Here is a 23,295-nt window from a genome sequence, read left to right as displayed (position 1 = left end):
AATATGTATACAATAAAATACAATTTAAAATAATTGCTAATACCTTATTAAGCGTCTTTTATGAAAATAAGTCTGACAGCTAATTATTAACAATCACATTCATTGTACTTCAGCGATCGTTGAATTTTTATGGTGAATAAACATATAGTAAAAATATTTTACCTCAGTGTAACATGATTTTGAACACCCTCAGAACTCCAGCCTGGGACTCAGATTTTTGTAAATAAAAGAGAGTACAAATAACTATATTGCGTAACTATATTTTAAGTATGTAAGTTTTATGGTATAATGTTATCTCTTAAGTAGCACTAAAATCATTTTAAAATTTTTCTTTAGGTAACTCATATACCTTACTTGCTTGTCTTGCGGTTCTTGAACCTTTTGAAACATTTTAAGTAAGACGGGAAGGACTGGTGATACAAATTGTTACGGGTAAAGCATCTTATTAAATGATCGTTTTAGTCTAGCAGGCTGACTGACATTCAAGGCTTGTCAAAATTAGGTGTAACAATGGCTACGACCCTCACTCACTCTTTGCCTTCTGTAGAACTTCCGTCAGAATGTTAGAAGACAGGATTATTTTAAAACCCAGATTATTAAAAATACAAGTTTTTAATTGTTTCTAAGTATCAATTATTAACAAGTAAATCCAGTACATTTAAAATTATTTAGGCCATAGTTTCAAAATGAAAACCTACAAAATACATTATTTATTGTTTTTAAACTTACACAATATAATAAAAGTTGGAACAACAAGTATTTGTCCATGGTTTTTGACATATGGTTAAAAAATAGCGAACGTTATTGAATAATAGGCTTAGCTGAAACAAAGTAAGGGTAACGTTTTTTTTCTAATAATTAACTGAAAAATCTTAATTCAACCGAAGTTTATTCATATATCTTTAGTTAGAACTTTTACACTGTAAAGAAATTATTAACGATTTCTATAGCTAAACCAGAAAGAAATATAGAAAAAAATTTTATTTAAAAGTATTTCATACCTGTATCTTACAAATTTGAAAGCTTCATAGAAGTCTATAAGATTTTTCTTAAAACAAGTCATCAGATTTTTGTTATTTTTAGATTACGTATTTCTAGCTTTTTTATTTTCTAGACCTTAGACATGCTTCTAATAGCACTGACAATTAATATTTTTATTTTGCTAGAAAAACAACCAACGTAGCAAATGTTCTACCTTAAACTATTACTTCCAAATGTTTAACATAGTAGAACTGAATGAACATTTTTAAGATGCATAAGACATTATTATAATTGTTTATTATGTGTATGACTTTCAAAATTGCTAATAATGATAAAATTTTTTTTTCGTATTTTTTGAATACGTACTTTTTTTTTAACTTACAGAAGAAATATTACATAGTTCCGAAGCAGTTTGGATGTCAAAGGATTCTCATATCCTGCTATATGCAAGTTTTAATGATTCACTGGTTAAAGAAATATATACATCATGGTACGGGGATGGAAATAAACATTTATATCCAGAAATTCGATCTCTCCGATATCCCAAGGTAACAGTTGTACTGTATCTGTCTTTGCAATTTTTTAGTACTTAACATATTAAAAAATTTAGGTTTGATATGCTTCCAAAAAATCTTTTTATTGTGACTCCATCGGTTTGTGCTTAAAATTTTCGTCTTAAAAAGTCAACTTTCGCATTTCTAAGTAACTGAACTACATTTTACGCTAAGAACCTAGAAGTAGTATTTATTTCCCATACAAACATGTAAAAAAAGGGCTCAATAGAAATCCATACGAAGCTAAGAAAAAGTAAAGGTAAGGAAATATGGTAAATTTAACAGTGATTACTACTTAAAACGTAACGAGACAAAAGAAAGAAGCGTCAACCAGGAATTTAAATTTGTTTGTACAGAATACTAGAAAGCCAGATCATAGTCTTTTTATAACGAAGAGAGTTGAATAACAATTCTATATTTATGGACTTTTTTCTAATAAAAAACACCTTATTCAAGTAAAAGTTATATTTTCAAACAATTAGTTATTTAAGATATTTCATAAAATTAGAAAATTCATTGTTTAAAACATACAGAATATTATAAGCTAATACTAGAATTCTCACAAACCTTAAAAACGTATAGAGTAAAAAAAGGTCAATGCCTCTTTTAAAAATAATAAGAAAATTAGGTTATAACAATAATCTTCCAAATTCCCAACGATAATTATAAAAGCAAGTAAATTCCTTTTTTTAGACTAACGTAGTACAAAAAAGGTTATCATATGTATAAAAAATAAAAAAAGAAAGTAAAAGCTATAATTTATTTTTAATTAAAAATAAATTAATAAGAAGTGTTAGGAGTCAAAATATCAAACAGAAATGTAAACATTAATATTTTCTGACGTACTTAAACACCTTTTAATATATTATAAGAAAAAGGGCCAAAATCAGTAGAATAATATTCTGACGTGAATGTACACGCAACAAATCATTAAATTATTAAAAACAACGTCCAATGGTGGTACTCTCAAATTTTGAATTTATTAAAAAACAAAACGACGTTTCGGCCGTTTGGACAACGTCCCGGCCCTCATCAGGTACAAAAATCTCTGACTCTTACGAAAGGGATGTAAAATCGTAATGCACATTACGATGTTACATCCCTTTCGTAAGAGTCAGAGATTTTTGTACCTGATGAGGGCCGGGACGTTGTCCAAACGGCCGAAACGTCGTTTTGTTTTTTAATAAATTCAAAATTTGACAGTACCACCATTGGACGTTGTTTTTAATTATTTACCAACTGTCATTGGACGTTTTATTTAAAAATCATTAAATTATCAGATTAAATGAAAAAATCTAAAAAAAATTTAAGTTCTTAAACTAACATACTAAATAAATTGAAATATTTTTAAATGTAATAAAATAATTGACTTGTATACGACTTACTACTAGAAAACTTTAAAAATTAGATAATTTACATAAAATATCTAAAATAAATAGACTAATAATGGACTATTCTTATCCAAATTAGACAGAATATTTAGTTAACTTATATAGCATTATCATTATCATCATCATTGTCATCCTAATAATCATCATCATCCTAATTATCATTCTTATAATCATCATCATCATTATCATCAATATCATTATCCTTTTCATCATCATTATCATCGTCATCATCATCATCATACTCATCATCAACATTATAATCATCATTATCATCATCAATATCATCACTATTATCATGACCATCATCAACATCATCAGTATAATGACCGATTACATCATAATCATACTCATTATTATGACCATCAACATCATCAGCATCACAATCCTTATAACTGTCATAATCATAATCATCAGTAAAATAATAATACTCTCCATTATCATCATCATCATAATCATCATCATTATCACCATCATCATCATTATCAAATCGGCATCATCATCATCATCATCATTATTATCATCATTATCAACCTCATCAACATCACTATTATTATCAACATCATTATCCGCATCTTTACCATCATCATAAATATCAACATCAATATTATCATATTTATTATAATCATCATCATCATTATCATAATTATCATAATCATCATCATCATCATTAACATAATCATCATTATCATCATCATCACTATCATCATCATCATCAAAATCATCGTTATCATGACAATCATCATCATTATCATCATCATAAACAACCCTATCATCATCATTATCAGCATCATCATACAAATCAATATAATTATCATCATCATCATTATCATAATTATCATCACAATTATCATTATCATCGCAATCATCATCATTATCATCATCATGAACAACCCTATCATTATCATTATCAGCATCATCATACAAATTGATATAATTATCATCATCATCATCATCATCATCATCAATATCATCATTATCATAATCATCATCATCGTCATCCTCATTAACATCATTATCATTATCATCATCATTATCTGCATCATTACTATTATCATAGTTATCAACATTATTATTATCATAGTTATTATTATCCTCATCATCACAATTATCATAATCATCATCATTATCATCAACATAATCATGATCATCATCATTATCATCATCATCATCGCAATCGTCATTATTATCATCATCATCATGAACAACCAAATCATCATCATTAGCATTATCATGAAAATCAACATCATTATTATCATTATCATCATCATCATCATCATCATCATTATCATCATCATCATCATCATTATCATCATCATCATGACCATCATTATCATCAGTATTATGACCATCTTCATCATCATCATAATCATTATTATGACCATCAAGAACATCAGAATCACTATCCTATTCACTGTCGTAATTGTTGTCATCAATTTAAATATGATCCTCTTGATTATCATCATAATGATCACTATCGTCTTCATAAATATCATCATCATCATTATCTTCATCATGATTATTATTATCATTATTATAATTACCATCATCATTATTATCGTAATCATTATCATAACCAACTTCATTATTACTATCATCTAAATTGTTATTAATATTATCACGATCATTATCATCATTATTATTGTGACCATTATCTTCATTATCATCATCATTATCATGATCATCTTTATCATCGGTATGATGACCAGCTCCAACAACATTATAATTATTATTATGTCCATAAGCATCATTAACATCACTATCCTTATCACTGTCGTAATTATAATCATTATTATAATTCTGATGGGAGTTCCGTTGTGCATGCGAGAGAGTGTGGACGTGTCGAGAGAGCGCTCCGTAGAAAAGAGTAATTAAAAAGTAATTAAAGTGAAAATTAAAAGAAATAAAAGTACAAAGAAGTGTAAAAAGTGAAGAAGCAGCAGAGAAAAAAGTGTAAAGTGAATAATTATGAAAGTTTGAAAGGATGAAGTGAGATTAGTGTGGTAATGTCTGGGTAAAGAGAACACGTGTAAAGCAAGTAAGGAGTGGGTAGTAAGAATAGGGGATAATAAAGAAAGGTATTAGTGAACGGAAAAACGAGAAACAAGAGGACAGGAAAACAGTGTTAGAGTGGTGATAGTAAAAGAAAAAGTGCAGTGAAGTTCGAAAGAAAGTGAGGTTAGAAAAGATATCACTGGAAGAAAGAAGCGGCAATTGAAGAAAGAGGCCGATAAAAGGACTAATCTGAGAGGTAGATAAGGAAGGTCCCTGAAAAAAACAGAAACAATAGTGAGGTCGGTAAGGAAGATCACTACTTTGTCGAGTAAGGCCGGTAATAGAATTTCTGACATATAGAAGTTGTTGTCGGTAAAGCAAAAAACTGCATTATCGGCAAAATTTAAAAATGGCAGGAAAGCCGCCTGCAGCAAGTATGAATACAAGAAATAATACAAGTACAAAATTAAAGGAACAGACTCTATTGAATTTTACAAAAGAAAATCAGGAGAATAAAGAATTAAACGAGAAGATGAGCAGGTTGGAAAGGAAGTTGGACAGCATGATTAGTAGTATAGAAAGAAGAGAAGAAGATTGGAAAAAGGAAAAACAGATGTGGATAAAAGAAAGGCAACAGTGGACAGAAGAAAAGAAGGCGTTAGAAGAAAGAATAAGCAAGTTGGAATGGGAAACAGAAAAAGCTGAGAGAGAGAAAAGGAGACCGAACATTGTTATAAAAGGAGCAAATATTGAAGGAGAGAATCTGAAGAAGAAGGTCGAAGAGTATATTGAACAAAAGATAAAAATAAAAGTCAAGATAGAGAAGGCTAAAGTGATAAGTGTAAACGCTAGGCAAAATGTGAGGAAGTTGGTGGTAGTAAGGCTGGCAAGTAAAGAAATGAAAGAAGAAGTAATGAGAAATAAAAAACATCTGGAGAGAGGAGTTTACATAGAAAGCGATTTAACAGAGAGAGAAAGAGAGATCCAAAGATTTATTTTAAACAAGTCAAAAGAGCAGAGGAACAAAGGAAAAAATACTAAAGTTGGATATATGAAGATTCTGATCGATGGTAAATGGCTTAGATTTGATGAAAGGAAAGGAGATTTTACAGAGGAAAGAAGAAGGAGCCAAGAATGAAGAGAACAAGAAGATGTAGAGGAGGAGGGAGTGAGAAGAAGAAATGTTAGTGTTTGTGCGTGGAACATTGCGGGAGTGCTAAATAAGGACAGTGAAGTGTGGAAGTATTTAAGTGAGTTTGATGTGATAATGTTAGTAGAGACATGGTTGGAAAAGGACAAGTGGACTAATGTAGAAAGTGAGTTGCCAAAAAGCTATGAGTGGAAGTGTATAGCAGCGACTAGAGAGCACAAAAAAGGTAGAGCGAAAGGAGGAGTAATATTAGGAATAAGCAAAAAATTGGAGAGTAGAAATCATGAAGTATGGAGCGATAATATAGTAATGCAGGAGATTAAACACGGAAATCAGAACTGGAAGATCATAGGAGTATATAGTCAAAATGTAGCAGAGACAATGGGAATTATAAAGGAAAAAGTAAAAACGAAGGAAAGTAAATGCGTACTTATACTAGGAGACTGGAATGCAAGAACTGGGAGAGAAGGAGGTTGGATTAATGAAAGTGATAGTGAGAGTGATAGGGACGACAAGGACGTCAGGTTAAGAATGTCGAAAGACGAAAAGATCAATGAGGAAGGTAGAAGACTAATAAAAGAAATAACAGAAGAAGGATGGTGTATAGTAAATGGGCAAAAAGAAGAAGAAGGAGAATTCACATACGTTGGTAGCAGAGGAGAGTCGGTAATAGATTACGCAATAGGATGTCAAGAAGCGTTAGATCAGATTAAGGAAATGAAGATAGGACAAAGAACGGAATCAGATAATATGCCGCTGGAAGTATACCTAGAAAAGGAAGTAGAGGTAGGAATTGTAGAGAAAGAAGAGAGAACAAAGGCAAGGAGGGATTGGACTCAAGAATTGATTGATCAGTATGGAGAACGGTGTAAAGACTGGGAGCAAAAGGGAAAAGAGATTGAAGAAAGATGAAGTGAATTGAAAGGAAAAATAGATAGTGCAGTACCTAAGGTGGAAAAACAGTGTAGAGTGTGGAAGATGGGGGATAAAAAATGGCACGATAAAGAATGGAAGGAGAAGAAGAAGGATTTAAGAAGAATAATAAAAAGGTGGAGGAAAAAGAAAATAGAAAGAAGTTATTACATAGATAAAAAAAGAGAGTATAGGAACTGGTGTGAGGCAAAAAGGAAAAGGTTTGGAAGATTAGAAGAAGAAGAGATAAAAAATGCAACATTGGAAGGCGAAGTGTGGAAATATATAAACAAGTACAGGAGAAAACGAAGGAGAGAAATATCCAAAAAGTTCACAGTAGAAGAGTGGAGAAGGTATTTTATGGAAAAGTTAGATGGGAAGAATGAAGAAGGAATTGTGAGGGAAGAGACAAGAAAGGATGAGGCAAGAACAAATGCAGAGGATTAGGAAGAAATGAGCAAGGAAGAGTTCGAGAGGCAGATAGCCAGATTAAAAGTAGGAAAAGCACCAGGAGAAGATAAGCTGGAAAATGAAGTATGGAAGTACATGCCAGGAGAAGTGGATGCAGCTCTGTGGGAATTGCTGAAAAAAGTATGGGAAAAAGGAGAATTACCGGATCAGTGGAGACAAGGTACGATTTGTTTGATTCACAAAAAAGGTGATAAAGATATGTTAGAAAATTATAGAGAAGTTACATTGACATGTACAGCATATAAGATTTATGCGAGTATGTTAAATGAGATGTTAAAAAAGGAAATCGAAGGTAAATTATCAGAAAGTCAGTTTGGTTTTAGAGAAAAGAGAGGAGTAATAGAAGCTATATATACATTGAAACACATTGTTGAGGAAAAATTAAGCAATAAAAGAGGAAAATTATTTACATGTTTTATTGATTTAAAGGAAGCATTTGATCGAGTGGATAGGAAAGTTTTAAAAGAAAGATTAATAGAAATGGAAGTGAGTAAAAAGCTAAGAAATAGGATTATGGATATTCATAAAGAAACGAGAAATGTAGTTAAAGTTGGAGAAGAGGAATCCAAGGAATTTTGGACAGAGAAAGGTGTGAGGCAAGGCTGCCCACTGAGCCCAACGCTGTTTAACGTGTACTTAGGGGATCTGGAGCAGGAATTAAAGAAAGGGCAGGTGGGAGGATGCAGAGTTGGTAATGAAAAAGTATGGAGTCTATCTTACGCGGATGATATAGTATTAATAGCAGATAGAGAAGAAGAATTGAAGGAGATGTTAAAAAGATTCAAAAAGTACACAAATAAAAAGAAGATGATTTTAAGTGAGGAAAAAACGAAAATTTTAGTGTTCGAAAAAAGAAAGAGGAATGATAGAAGATGGAAGTGGGGGAGTAAGGAATTAGAAGAAGTAAATGAAATACAATATTTAGGATATATACTACAGAAAAATGGGAGAAACGATAGGCATATAGAAGAAAGGAAAAGAAAAGCAGTGATAGCTATGAAAAATGCATGGAGTATAGGATAAAGAATATTTAAGAATAGCTACAAAAGAAGAAGAAAATTATTTACAGCCCTAGTAGAAAGTATAGCGCTATTTGGTGCGGAAGTGTGGGGCTGGGAAGAAGAAGAAAGACTAGAAAGTATACAGAGAAGATATATGAAATGGATATTAGGATTAGACAGCAATACACCAAATAATATAGTGGAGGAGAAGTGTAGATTAGAAAGGATGAGTATAAAAGCGTTAAGGAGAGCGTTAAAGTTTGAAGAGAAAATTAGGGAGTCAGACATAAAATTAGTAAAAGAATGCATAAAAGAAAAGGACAAGGACAAGGAAAGAGAGAGAATAGGAAAGGATTCAAAAAAGAGAGCTGAATTACTACGGGAAGAGAAAGTAAAAGAAACAAGATTTATGAAAGGAGTAGAATTTAGGGAGGAAGTAAGAAAAAAAATATTAATGAACAAGGAAAGAAAAGAAAAAGAGAAGAGAATGGAAAAGATAGAGAATTCACGGTACAACAGAACATATAAAGGTATAAGAACAGAAGATGAACCAGAATACTTGAAAAAGGATATGCCATTAAAGGAAAGAAAGTTAGTAGCAAGGTTTAGATGCGGAAATGAATGCAGAAGTAGAGAATACTGGAAAGGAGAGGAGGATAAGAAGTGTAGATTATGCAAGGAGGAGGAAGAAGATCTTAGACATATACTAAAGATTTGCGGAGATACGAGAAATGAAGAAGAAATGGAAAAAATACTAAGCCACGATGCAAAAGAGATAGAAGTGCTAAGGAAAGTAATCAAAAAAAGGAAGGAGTCAGAAAAGATCTAAAAGATAAAAGAAAGTATGCAGAAAGTTAAGGTAGTAAAGAGAGAAGAAGGATTAGTAGGACAAGAAAGAAGAGAGAAAAAGAAGTGCAAGAAAAAATGAAGATTACAAAAAATATATGGACAATTTAAAGAAAAGAGTTGTTAATTTTTGAAATTTTTGATAGTTAAGTAGTATTAGAAAATTTGTTAACTAAATTAAATATAGGAAATTTTAATAATTTTGATAATGTAAGTTGTAAATTTTTGAATTTTTGATAGGCATGTGTTTAATTTTGAAGTTTGAGAATTAAGTTTTGTAGAATTGGAACTGTAGTGATATTAAATTTATTTTATTTTAATATTATTATAAAAAAAGACAAAGTAGAATGTTAAGAACAGTTGAAGTGAAAATGAATATAATATATAGCGTAGATTAAGTATATATTAAATGTACAAAATGTTACGGAACCCCTCCAAACCCGTAAGGGACGGAGTATGAAATAAATAAATAAAATAAAAAATATAATTCTGATGCTCGTAATTATTATCATCATCATTATTTTCACTATTATTATCATTATCAGATTGGCGCTACCATCATCATCATCATTATCTTTTTTATCATTATTATCATGACCATCATCATCACCAGTATCATGACCATCTCCAACATTATTAAAATCATCAGTTTGACCATTAACATTTTAAGCATCACCATCCTTATCACTGTCTTATTTATTATCATTCTAATCCTAATGATTCTTTGTATTATCGTCATTATTATTATTATCATCACTATTATCATCATAATCAGATTGTCGTCAACATCATTATTATTACAATCATCATTATCTGCATTATCACCATCTCCATCGTTATCAACATTATCATTATCATATTTATCATCCTCATCATCATTATTATCATCATCGCAATCATTTTTATTAACATTATCATCATAAACAACCTAATTATCATTATTATCCGCATCATCATAAAAATCAACATGATTATCATCATCATCATCATTATCATCATTATCATTATCTTCATCAACATTATCATTATCACCATCCTTATGACTGTCGGTATTATTATTATGCGTATTATTATGATCCTCTTAATTATTAACATTATTATCATCAATATTATTATAAGTATCACCATTATCATTATTTTTAAATCTGCATCATCATCATCCTCAGTATTATCATTATCATCATCATCATCTTCATCATCATTATCCGCATCATCACTATTATTATTGATAGCAACATCATCATTATTATATTCATATTCATTATTATCATTACCATCATCATTATCATCGTAATCATCATCATTATTATCATCATCATCTTGACCATCATTATCATTAGTATCATGACCATCTTTATCATCATAATAATGATTATTGTGACCATTACCAACATCAGAATAACTATTCTTATCACGGTAAAAATCGTTATTATCATCATAATTATAATCTTCTGCATTATTATTATCATCACATTATTACCATTATTATCGTTATCATGATCATCGTCATCATTATTATAATTATCATCATCTTTATCAATATCATTATCATAACCATTATTATTGCCAAAATTATGACCATCTCCAACATCTTAAACATTATTATTGTAACCATTAACATCATTTGCATAACTATCCTCATAACTGTCGTATTTATCATCATTTTTATCATTATAATGCTTTCCATCATCGTCATTATAATCATTATTATTATCGCCATCATCATCATTATCAGATTGTTATGAACATCATTATCATTATTTTCATCTTTATCCACATCAACACTATTATCATTGTTATCAACATCATCATTATCATATTTATTATCATCATCATCATCATCATCATCATCATCATCATTATCATCATCATCATCATCATCATCATCAGAATCATCGTTATCATCGCAATCATGATCATTTTTATCATAATCATAAAATACTCCATTATAATCAGCATTATCATAAAATTAACATAATCATTAACATTATTAACATCATTATTATCATCATCATCAAGATTATTATCATGATCAGTATAATGATCATCTCTATAATTATTACAATTATCTTTTTGACCATTAATATCATCAGCATTATCATTCTAATAACTGTTGTAAGTATTATCATGAGTATTATTATGATCCCCTTAATTATCGACATTATCATCATTATCATAATTATTATTATCACCATTATCAGCATTTTTTACTTGGCATCATCATTATCATTATCATCCTGATAATTATCATTATCGTTATCATTATCATCATTATTATCATAATCGACATCATCATTATCATCATTTTTATCATCATGATCATCATCATTATTATCATTATTATCATCACTATCATCTTTATCATTATCATGATTATGATCATCATCCTTATCATTATTATCATTCTTATAATTACCATTGTTATTATGATCATCATTAGTAATCGCATCATCACTATTATCATTAATAGCAACATCATTATCATATTCATCATCATCATTATCATCATCATCATTATCATCATCATCATGATTATCATCATCAATATCATCATCATTATTATCATCGTCATTATCATTATTATAATAATAATTATTACTATTAATACAACATTATTATTATTATCATCAGCGTCGGCATCATTATAGAAATCATAGTTATTATCGATATCATTGTTATTATCATTATTATTTAAAGTATAAATTGTCTTGATTATCGTTATTATATGCATTATTATCATCTGCATTATAACCATCCTTGATGTTGTTAACATCTTTATTATCATATTTATTATCATTATCATTATTATTATCATCATCACTATCATTATCATTATCATTATTATCATCATCGCAATCATCATCATCATCGCAATCATCGATACGATCGCAATCATCATTATCATCATCATTATGAACAACTCCATTATTATTTTCATCAGCTTTAACATAAAAATCGACAAAATTATCTATAATATCATCATTATCATTATCATCATTATCGCAATCATAACTATGATCGCAATTATCATCACTATCATCATTATGATCATCGCAATTATTATCATTATCATTATTATTAATAACAACTTTATTATCATCACCAGCATTATCATGAAATTTTTTATCATTATGATCATCATCATTATTATTATTATCATCATGATCATTATCATAATCATAATTATCAGTATCGAGCATTATTATGATAATTATCATTTGGGTCATCATCATCTTAAACATCATGATTATTATCAATATTATTGTTATTATTATTGTTATTGAAATTATAACTGTTAATATAAGTACTATTATTATTAATATTAACGATATAATAACCATCGAACTGATCTATTACAATATAATCATTAACATTGACATTATCATCATCATCATCATTATCATCATTATCATTACCATTATTATTATCATTATCATCATCATTATCACCATTATGATCGGCATCGCCATCATTATTATCATCCCTACAATAACCATTATTATTATGATCATTATTATCATTCTAATTTTCACCATTATCATCAATAGCAACATCATCATTATTATATTTATCATCGTTATTATTGTCATTATCATCATTGTCATCAATATTATCATCATTATCATCATCGTTATTTTCATCATCATTATTATCATCATTATTATCATCGTCATTATCATTATCATAATAATAATCATTATTATTAATACAACATTATTATTATTATCATCAACGTCGGCATCACTATAGACATTATAGTTAATATCGATATCATTGTTATTATTATTATTATTTAAAGGATAATTATTATTTAAATTATTATTATTATTAACAATATCAACAACATTAACCTTATTCATTACAATATAATTATCAACATTAACATCGCCGTCATCATTATCATGATTATCATGAATGTAAAAATCATAAGAAACCTTATTATTAATATTTTAAATGATATTATTATTGAAGTCATAATCATCATTAGTATCAATATTGTTGTTATCAACATTAACTTTATCATCATCAAAATCAACATTAACATTATGATTTTAACTATTATTGCAATGGAATTATCTTTATTACTATTATTATTAACATCAGTATTATAAATACATCATTATAAATTCTATAATGATCATTATCATTATTATTATTATGACCAAATCCATCATCATCAATTTGAATATTATCATTATTATCATTACTATCCGCATTACTGTCGCAAATATCATCATTATTATTATAATGAGCCTTTCCAATATCGACATTATCATCATTATTATTATCGCCATAATTATCATTATCAAATTGTCTTAATCATTGTTATCATATGCATTATTATCATCTGCATTATAATAATTCTTGATGTTGTTAACATCATTATTATCATATTTATTATCATTATCATCATCCTCACCATTATCATAATGAATCCCATCGTTATCATCATCATCATTATTATAACCAGCTTCATGATTACTATCATCATCATTGTAATTAATATTATTATGATCATTATCAATATCATTAATGTGACCATTATCTTTACTATCATCATCATTATCATGATCATAATCATCATCATGACCATCTTTATCATCGGTATGATGACCATCTCCAACAACATTATGATCATTATTATGACCATAAACATCATTAATATCACTATCCTTATCACTGTCGTAATTATAATCATCATTATAATTCTGATGCTCGTCATTATTATCATCATCATCATCATTTTCACCATTATTATCATTATCGGATTGGTGCTATCATCATCATCATCATTATCTTTTTTATCATTATTATCATGACCATCATCATCACCAGTATCATGACCATCTCCAACATTATTAAAAGTATCAGTATGACCATTAACATTTTTAGCATCACCATCCTTATCACTGTCTTATTTATTATCATTCTTATCCTGATGATCCTTTGTATTATCGTCATTATTATTATTATCATCATTATTATCATCATAATCAGATTGTAGTAAACATCATTATCATTATAATCATTATTATCTGCATTATCACCATCTCCATCGTAATCAACATTATCAATATCATATTTATCATCCTCATCATCATCATTATAATCATCGCAATCATTTTTATTAACATCATCATCATAAACAACCCCATTATCATTATTATCCGCATCATCATAAAAATCAACATAATTATCATCATCATCATCATTATCATCATTATCATTATCTTCATCAACATTATCATAATCACCATCCTCATGACTGTCGGAATTATTATCATGAGTATTATTATGATTCTCTAAATTATTGACATTATAATCATCAATATTATTAAAAGTATCACCATTATCATAATTTTTAAATCTGCATCATCATCATCCTCAGTATTATCATTTTCATCATCATCATCTTCATCATCATTATCCGCATCATCACCATTATTATTGAAAGCAACATCATCATTATTATATTCATTATCATCATTATCATTATCATCATTATTATCATCATCATCATCGCCATCATTATCATCATCCCAATCATCATCATTATCATGACCAACCCCATTATTATTATTATCATTATCATCATGACCATTATCATTACTATCATCAATATTATCATTATCATTATTACTATCATGACCATCTTCATGATCAGTAAGATGTCTATCTCCATTAACATTATAGTCATTATTATGACCATCAACATCATTAGCTTTACTATCCTTATCACTGTCATAATTATCATTATTTTAATCATCAAAAAGCTATTCATTATCTTCATTATCATAATTATTACTATCGCCAATATCATTATCATTAGATTGTCATTAACATTATTTTCATTATGATCATTATTATCCGCATCATCATCATCATTATCATTGTCATCAACATCATTATCATCATCATCATCATCATCATCATTATCATCATCATCATCATCATCCTTATCATTATTATTATCATTATTTTCATTGCAATTATTATTATTATTATAACCATCATTATGAAATACTTCATCATCATTAGCATACTCATAAAAATTGACATAATCATTATCATTATCATCATTTTCATTATTATTATTGTAAAAATTATTATAGTCAGTATAATGACCATCTTTATTATTATCACCATTATCAGCATTTTTTACTTGGCATCATCATTATCATTATCATCCTGATAATTATTATTATCGTTATCATTATCATCATTATTATCATAATTGACATCATCATTATCATCATTTTTATCATCATGATCATCATCATTATTATCATTATTATCATTACTATCATCTTCATCATCATCATGATTATGATCATCATCCTTATCATTATTATCATTCTTATAATGACCATTGTTATTATGATCATCATTAGTAATCGTATCATCACTATTATCATTAAAAGCAACATCATTATCATATTCATCATCATCATTATTATCATCATCATTATCATCATCATCATGATAATCATCATCAATATCATCATCATTATTATCATCGTCATTATCATTATTATAATAATAATTATTATTATTAATACAACATTATTATTATTATCATCAGCGTCGGCATCATAATAGAAATCATAGTTATTATCGATATCATTGTTATTATTATTATTATTAAAAGTATAAATTCACTCAATCATCGTTATCATATGCATTATTATCATCTGCATTAAAACTATCCTTGATGTTGTTAACATCTTTATTATCATATTTATTATTATTATCATTATTATTATCATCATCACTATCATTATCATTATAATTATTATCATCATCGCAATCATCATCATCATCGCAATCATCGATACGATCGCAATCATCATTATCATCATCATTATGAACAACTCCATTATTATTTTCATCAGCTTTAACATAAAAATCGATATAATTATCTATAATATCATCATTATCATTATCATCATCATCGCAATCATAACTATGATCGCAATTATCATCACTATCATCATTATGATTATCGCAATTATTGTCATTATCATTATTATTAATAACATTTTTATTATCATCACCAGCATTATCATGAAATTTTTCATCATTATCATCATCATCATTATTATTATCATCATCATGATCATTATCATAATCATAATTATCAGTATCAAGCATTATTATGATATTTATCATTTGGGTCATCATTATCATAAACATCATGATTTTTATCAATATTATTGTTATTATTATTGTTATTGAAATTATAATTGTTAATATAAGTACTATTATTATTAATATCAACGATATAATAACCATCGCACTGATCTATTACATTATAATCATTAACATTGACATTATCATCACCATCATCATCATAATCATTATCATTACCATTATTATTATCATTATCATTATCATTATCACCATTATGATCGGCATCACCAACATTATTATCATCCCTACAATAACCATTATTATTATGATCATTATTATCATTCTAATTTTCACCATTATCATCAATAGCAACATCATCATTATTATATTTATCATCGTAATTATTGTCATTATTATCATTGTCATCAATATTATCATCATTATCATCATCGTTATTTTCATCATCATTATTATCATTATTATTATCATCGTCATAATCATTTTCATAATAATAATCATTATTATTAATACATCATTATTATTATTATCATCAACGTCGGCATCATTATAGACATTATAGTTAATATCGATATCATTGTTATTATCATTATAATTTAAAGTATAAATATCATTAAAATTATTATTATTATTAACAATATCAACAACATTAACCTTATCCATTACAATATAATTATCAACATTAACATCGCCGTCATCATTATTATGATTATAATGAATGTAAAAATCATAAGAAATCTTATTATTAATATTTTAAATGATATTATTATTAAAGTCATAATCATCATTAGTATCGTTATTGTTGTTATCAACATTAACTTTATCATCATCAAAATCAACATTAACATTATGATTTTAACTTTTATTGCAATGGAATTATCTTTATTACTATTATTATTAACATCATTATTATAAATACATTATTATAAATTCTATAATGATCATTATCATTATTATTATTATGACCAAATCCATCATCATCAATTTAAATATTATCATTATTATCATCACTATCTGCACTACTGTCGCAATTATCATCATTATTATTATAATGAGCCTTTCCAATATCGACATTATCATCATTATTATTATCGCCATAATTATCATTATCAAATTGTCTTAATCATTGTTATCATATGCATTATTATCATCTGCATTATAACCATCCTTGATGTTGTTAACATCATCATTATCATATTTATTATCATTATCATCATCCTCACCATTATCATAATGAATCCCATCGTTATCATCATCATCATTATTTTAACCAGCTTCATGATTACTATCATCATCATTGTAATTAATATTATTATGATCATTATCAATATCATTATTGTGACCATTATCTTTATTATCATCATCATTATCATGATCATAATCATCATCATGACCATCTTTATCATCCGTATGATGACCATCTCCAACAATATTATGATCATTATTATGACCATAAACATCATTAATATCACTATCCTTATCACTGTCGTAATTATAATCATAATTATAATTCTGATGCTCGTCATTATTATCATCATCATCATCGTTTTCACCATTATTATCATTATCGGATTGGTGCTATCATCATCATCATCATTATCTTTTTTATCATTATTATCATGACCATGATCATCACCAGTATCATGACCATCTCCAATATTATTAAAATCATCAGTATGACCATCAACATTTTTAGCATCACCATCCTTATCACTGTCTTATTTATTATCATTCTTATCCTGATGATCCTTTGTATTATCGTCATTATTATTATTATCATCACCATAATCATCATAATCAGATTGTAGTTAACATCATTATCATTATAATCATCATTATCTGCATTATCACCATCTCCATCGTTATCAACATTATCAATATCATATTAATCATCCTCATCATCATCATTATCATCATCGCAATCATTTTTATTAAAATCATCATTATAAACAACCCCATGATCATTATTATCCGCATCATCATAAAATTTAACATAATTTTCATCATTATCATCATTATCATCATAATCATTATCTTTATCAACATTATCATTATCACCATCCTCATGACTGTCGGAATTTTAATCATGAGTATTATTATGATCCTCTAAATTATTGACATTATTATTATCAATATTATTATAAGTATCACCATTATCATTATTTTTAAATCTGCATCATCATAATCCTCAGTTTTATCATTATCATCATCATCATCATTTTCATCATCATTATCCGCATCATCACCATTATTATTGAAAGCAACATCATTATTAATATTTTTATTATCATCATTATCATTATCATCATTATTATCATCATCATCATCGCCATTATTATCATCATCGCAATCATCATCATTATCATGACCAACCCCATTATTATCATTATCATTATCATCATTACCATTATCATTACTATCATCAATATTATCATTATCATGATTACTATCATGACCATCTTCATGATCAGTAAGATGTCTATCTCCATTAACATTATAGTCATTATTATGACCATCAACATCATTAGCTTTACTATCCTTATCACTGTCATAATTATTATTATTTTAATCATTAAAAAGCTATTCATTATCTTCATTATCATAATTATTACTATCGCCATTATCATTATCATTAGATTGTCATTAACATCATTTTCATTATGATCATTATTATCCGCATCATCATCATCATTATCATTGTCATCAACATCATTATCATCATCATTATCATCATCATCATTATCATCATCATCATCATCATCCTTATCATTATTATTATCATCATTTTCATTGCAATTATTATTATTACTATAACCATCATTATAAAATACTCCATCATCATTAGCATACTCATAAAAATTGACATAATCATTATCATTATCATCATTTTCATCATTATTATTATAAGAATTATTATAGTCAGTATAATGACCATCTTTATTATTATCATTATTATAATTATGACCCTCAACATCATCAGCATCACAATCCTTATTACTGTCGTAATTATAATCATGAGTTTTATCATAAACCTCTTAATTATCGACATTATCATCATTATCAATATTATTATTATAACCCTCATTATCATTTTTTAATCAGCATTATTATCATCACCATTATCATCGTTATTATGATCATCGTCATTATCATCATCATTATCATCATTTTTATCAATCTCATTATCATAACCATTATTATCGCCAGTATCATGACTATCTCCAACATCTTAAACATTATTATTATGACCATTTACAACATTAGCATCACTATTCTTATAACTGTCGTATTTAATATTATCTTTATTATTATAATGCTCTCCATCATCGTCATTATCAGATTGTCATCAACATTATTATTATTATGATTATCATTATCCGCATTAACACCATCATCATTGTTATCAACATCATCATTATCGTATTTATCATCATAATGATTATCATCATTATTATTATCATCATCATCATCATCATTATCATTATCATCATCATCATTATTATCATTATCATCCTTATTATTATAATCATCGTAAACATCATCACTATCGCAATCATTAATACGATCGCAATCATCATTATTATCATATTTATTAACAATTCCATTATTATTATTATCAGCATTAACATAAAAATCGACATAATTATCTTTAATATCATTATTATCATTATAATCATTATCGCAATCATTACTATGATCGCAATTATCATCACTATCATTATTATTATTATCGCGAGCATTATTATTATCATTTTAATTAATAACAATTCTATTATCATCACCAGCATTATTATAAAAATCATCATCATTATCATCATCATCATTATTATTATCATCATCATCATCATTATTATTATAATCATAATCATCAGTATCGAGCATTATTATGATGATTACCATTTTCGTTGTAATAATCATAAACATCATAATTATTATCAATTGTATTGTTTTTATTATTGTAATTTGAATTTTAATTCTTATTATAAGTACTATTATTATTATTAATATCAACGATATAATAAACATCGCACTGATCTATTACAATATAATCATTATCATTGACATCATCATTGTCATCATCATTATCATTATTATGATCGGCATCACCATCATTATTATCATCCCTACAATAACCATTATTATTATGATCTTTTTTATTATTCTAATTTTCATCATTATCATCATTAAAAACATCATTATCATGATTATTATTATTATCATTATTATTATTATTATTATTATTATCATTATTGTTATCATTATTATCATTATCAATATTATTATTATTATTATCATTATGATCATCATCACCATCATTATTATCATCCCTTTTATAACTATCATTGTTATGATTATCATTCTTGGTTGCATAATCACCATTATTATCAATAACACCATCATCATCATCAGACTCATCATCGTAATCATTACCATCATTATCTTTGTCATCAGTATCATCATTATTATCATCACCATTTTTATTATCATCATCATCATCATTATCGCCATCATCATTATTATCATCATTATAATAACTATTATTATAATGAATCCGCATTATCACCATTATTATTAATAGCAACATCATCATAAGCAGACTCATTATCGTAATTATCACCATTATCATTATTATTATCATAACGATTATCATCACCATTATTATCATCATTTCTATGATTAGCATAATTATTATGATCATTATTTTTATTCTAATTATTACCATTATTAATAAAAGCAACATCATCATTAAAATGTTCTCGATCGTTATTATCATCATCATCATCACGACCATTATTGTTATTATCATTATCATTACGATTATCATCATTATTATCATGTCCATCATCATCATTAGTAGAATGACCATCTTCATTATCATAATGATCATCATTAAGACCATCATTATTATCACCATCACCATCCTTATCACTATCGTGATCATTATCATAATTATAATCGTAATTTTCTTCATTATCATCATCATTATCATCATCATAACCAACATCATTATTATTATCATTATAATCATCCTTATTATCGTCATTATTATCATCATCATCATTATGACCATTAACATCAACAGCGTCACATTCTTATGACTGTCGTAATCATTATTATTATTATAAATATGATCCTTTTAATAACCCTTTAGTCGTCAATATCATTATTATTATCATTATCGATTGCTATTATCATTATCATTATTATCGTATTTTCATCAACATCATTAGTATTATCATTATGATTATCATCATCATCATCATCATTATAATCATCCAATCACCATCATCATCATCATCATCATCATTATCATCATCATCCTTGTTATAATTATCCAATTATCATCATCATTATCATCATCATTATCATTATCATCATTGCAATTATTATCATTATTATAACTATTATCATAAAATACTCCATCATCATTAGCATAATCATATAAATTTGAATAATCATTATCATTATCATCATCATTTTCATCATCATTATTATGAGCATTATCATCATCATCATTATTAATCGGCATTATTATCATCACCATTATTAACGTTATCATGATCATCATCACTATCATTATCATTATCATAATAATCATCATTGCAATTATCATCATCATCGCAATCATCGATACGATCGCAATTATCATTATCATCATTATTATGTACAACTCCATTATTATTTTCATCTGCTTTAACATGAAAATCGACAAAATTATCTAGAATATCATCATTATCAATATCATCATCATCACAATCATAACTATGATCGCAATTATTATCACTATCAACATTATGATCATCGCAATTATTATCATTATTATTATTATTAATAACAACTTTATCATCATTACCAGCATTATTATAAAAATTTTCATCATTATCATCATCATCATTATTATTATCATCATCATCATCATCATCATTATTATTATCATCATCATCATTATCATAATCATAATTATTAGTATCAAGCATTATTATGATAAATATCATTTAGGTCATCATTATCATAAACATCATGATAATTACTATTATTATTGTTTTTATTATTGTCATTAAAATTATAATTCTTATTAAAAGAACTGTTATTATTATTAATATCAACAATATAATAAACATCGCACTGATCTATTACAATAAAATCATTATCATTGACATCATCATTATCATCATCATCATTATCATTACCATTATTATTATTATTATTATCACCATCATTATCACCATTATGATCGGCATCACCATCAATATTATCATCCCTACAAGAACCATTATTATTATGATCATTATTATCATTCTAATTTTCACCATTATCATCAATTGCAACATCATCATTATTATATTTATCATTGTAATTATTGTCATTATCATCATTGTCATCAATATTATCATCATCATCATCATCATTATTTTTATTATTATTATCATCATCATCATCATCATCATCATCATCATCATCATCATCATTATCATCATTATTAACATCATTCTTATCATGATTATTATCATCATCATTATTATTATTATCATCGTTATCATTATCATTATCATTATCATCATTATCAACATCATCATTATTATCATCATTATGATCATCATCACCATCATTATTATCATCCCTATAATAACTATTATTATTATGATTATCATCCTTATTTGCATTATTACTATTATCATAAACAGCAACATCATCATTATCAGACTCATCATCGTAATTATCATTATCATCATCATTGTCATCATTATTATCATTATAACTATCATTATTTTCATTATCATCATTATTATCATTATCACCATTATCATTATTATTATCATTATAATAACTATTATTATTATGATAAT

The 23,295-nt window shown here is 26.8% G+C and overlaps 1 protein-coding gene across 1 annotated transcript in view; it reads left to right on the top strand.

Moving 5' to 3' along the window:
* The window catches only part of Dpp10 (Dipeptidyl peptidase 10), a 1,604,019-nt gene that overhangs the window by 358,768 nt on the left and 1,221,956 nt on the right, over positions 1–23,295 (top strand). Inside the window, exon 6 of the mRNA XM_089594726.1 lies at positions 1,366–1,529. Within this exon, the coding sequence (XP_089450852.1) occupies positions 1,366–1,529 (164 nt within the window). The remainder of the gene's footprint in view (positions 1–1,365; positions 1,530–23,295) is intronic.

Source organism: Copidosoma floridanum, unplaced genomic scaffold (genome assembly GCF_036245765.1).
Source record: "Copidosoma floridanum isolate Cflo_tuat_1 unplaced genomic scaffold, Cflo_Japanese_pri ptg000021l, whole genome shotgun sequence".
NCBI lineage: Eukaryota > Metazoa > Arthropoda > Insecta > Hymenoptera > Encyrtidae > Copidosoma > Copidosoma floridanum.
This window is presented reverse-complemented; position numbering and strand designations above follow the sequence as displayed.